Source organism: Microtus ochrogaster, chromosome 2 (assembly GCF_000317375.1).
Source record: "Microtus ochrogaster isolate Prairie Vole_2 chromosome 2, MicOch1.0, whole genome shotgun sequence".
NCBI lineage: Eukaryota > Metazoa > Chordata > Mammalia > Rodentia > Cricetidae > Microtus > Microtus ochrogaster.
In genome coordinates this window covers 68,083,226-68,084,758 of record NC_022010.1, presented here as the reverse complement: position 1 = coordinate 68,084,758, position 1,533 = coordinate 68,083,226, and the positions used below count along the sequence as shown (strand labels likewise).

Genomic DNA, 1,533 nt, shown 5'->3' with positions numbered 1-1,533 from the left:
AGCCACCATGTGGTTGCTGGGAATTGAACTCAGGACCTTCGGAAGAGCAGGCAACACTCTTAACCACTGAGCCATCTCTCCAGCCCTACATAATAAATCTTTTAAAAAAAATGAAAAGAAAGAAAAAAAGCCAGTGATGGTGGTGCACACCTTTAATCCCAGCACTCAGGAGGAAGAGGCAGGCAGATCTTTGTGAGTTCGTGGCCAGCCTGGTCTACAGAGCTAGGTCCAGGACAGCTAGGGTTTTACACAGAAAACCCTGTCCCCAAAAACCCAAACACAAAACCTGCTCTGGAAAGGAACCAGCCATATCCTATAGGCCAGAAGGCAGCTGTAATATGGGTAATCAAATGCTTTTTCGTGAGGGCTTTAAGATTTTTTAATCTACTCAGAAAAAAAAAAATGTCATTCTTGGACTTAATTTTTTCAGGAATCAACCCTTGGCCAAAGCAGCAAGGCACACTAAAATCTAACACACCATGCTCTCTCTATTCAATCTGTCTGCTGAAAGCACCTGCAATGCACAGACAGCAGGAGGGTGTGATGTTTTCAAAATCGAGTACTTTCAAGGTCAGAGAAAATACAGGATGACCTTAGTCTACCATGCACAGGGTCAAGCTCAATTCCCAGAACTGATCACCATCAACCAGCTCATAAGCGGTACGTCCATTAGATTGAGTCTATCATTCCAAGTGTCAAGATGTGCCATTAGACTCACAAATAAAAACGAAACTGTACTTAATATGAAGTAGAAATTATTTAGCAGCTAGAGCAATAAGGAGTGTATTTTCTTTGCCTGAAGACATATACAAATGCAAGCACACACTTACCTGTCACCATTGTTACAAAACTGGATACTATCAACCTTGTCCTAAAGAGGAAAAAGCAAATATGAAAACTTATCTACATTACTCAATGAACAAATTTATATGCTAAAAAATACACTGGGGGCCAGGTGTGGCAGCACATGTCTTTAATCTCAGCAGCCAGGAGACAGAGGCATGTGGATTTCTGTGAGCTCAGGGCTACACAGAGTCCCTTTCTCAAAAGAGAGAGCGAGAGAAAGAAAAAAGAAAAAATTCAATGGTTTAATAGCAAGAAACGGACGTGGCCAGTCACTATTCATGTGTCACACCTATGGAAAGGCTTTAGGGGTTCACTAAGACTAAGAGTACTGAAACCTTTCCAAGAGAACCACACTCAGAAAAAGACGGGCATACAAAACCAGCTGTGCTGAAAATCACTCTGAAAACTGACTCTGACTGCAATTAAAAAGATCAAAACAGACTCCAGCGAAGCCAAAAGGTGCAGCACTTTCTTATTTATGTACAAAACATGTTCTCTCTAAGCACAACCGGAATCCATTCACTAAATCAGCTCTGGGTATGGACCGCATTCAGTAAGACTGTATGGTACAGGGGACTAGAGACGGCTCAATGGGCAGAACAGAAGCCCACAGCGTCTCACAACCATGTGACACCCTCCTTTGTCCTCAAAGAACACTAGGTAACAGCCGGGCGGTGGTGGTGGTGG

General features: G+C 42.9%; 1 protein-coding gene across 2 annotated transcripts in view; it reads right to left on the bottom strand.

Annotated features, from left to right (window-relative positions):
- Positions 1-1,533, bottom strand: part of Brwd1 (bromodomain and WD repeat domain containing 1) — an 85,326-nt gene that overhangs the window by 49,156 nt on the left and 34,637 nt on the right. For both annotated transcript variants that reach the window (XM_005345146.3, XM_026786394.1), the window contains exon 12: positions 831-871. In XM_005345146.3, the coding sequence (XP_005345203.1) occupies positions 831-871 (41 nt within the window). The remainder of the gene's footprint in view (positions 1-830; positions 872-1,533) is intronic.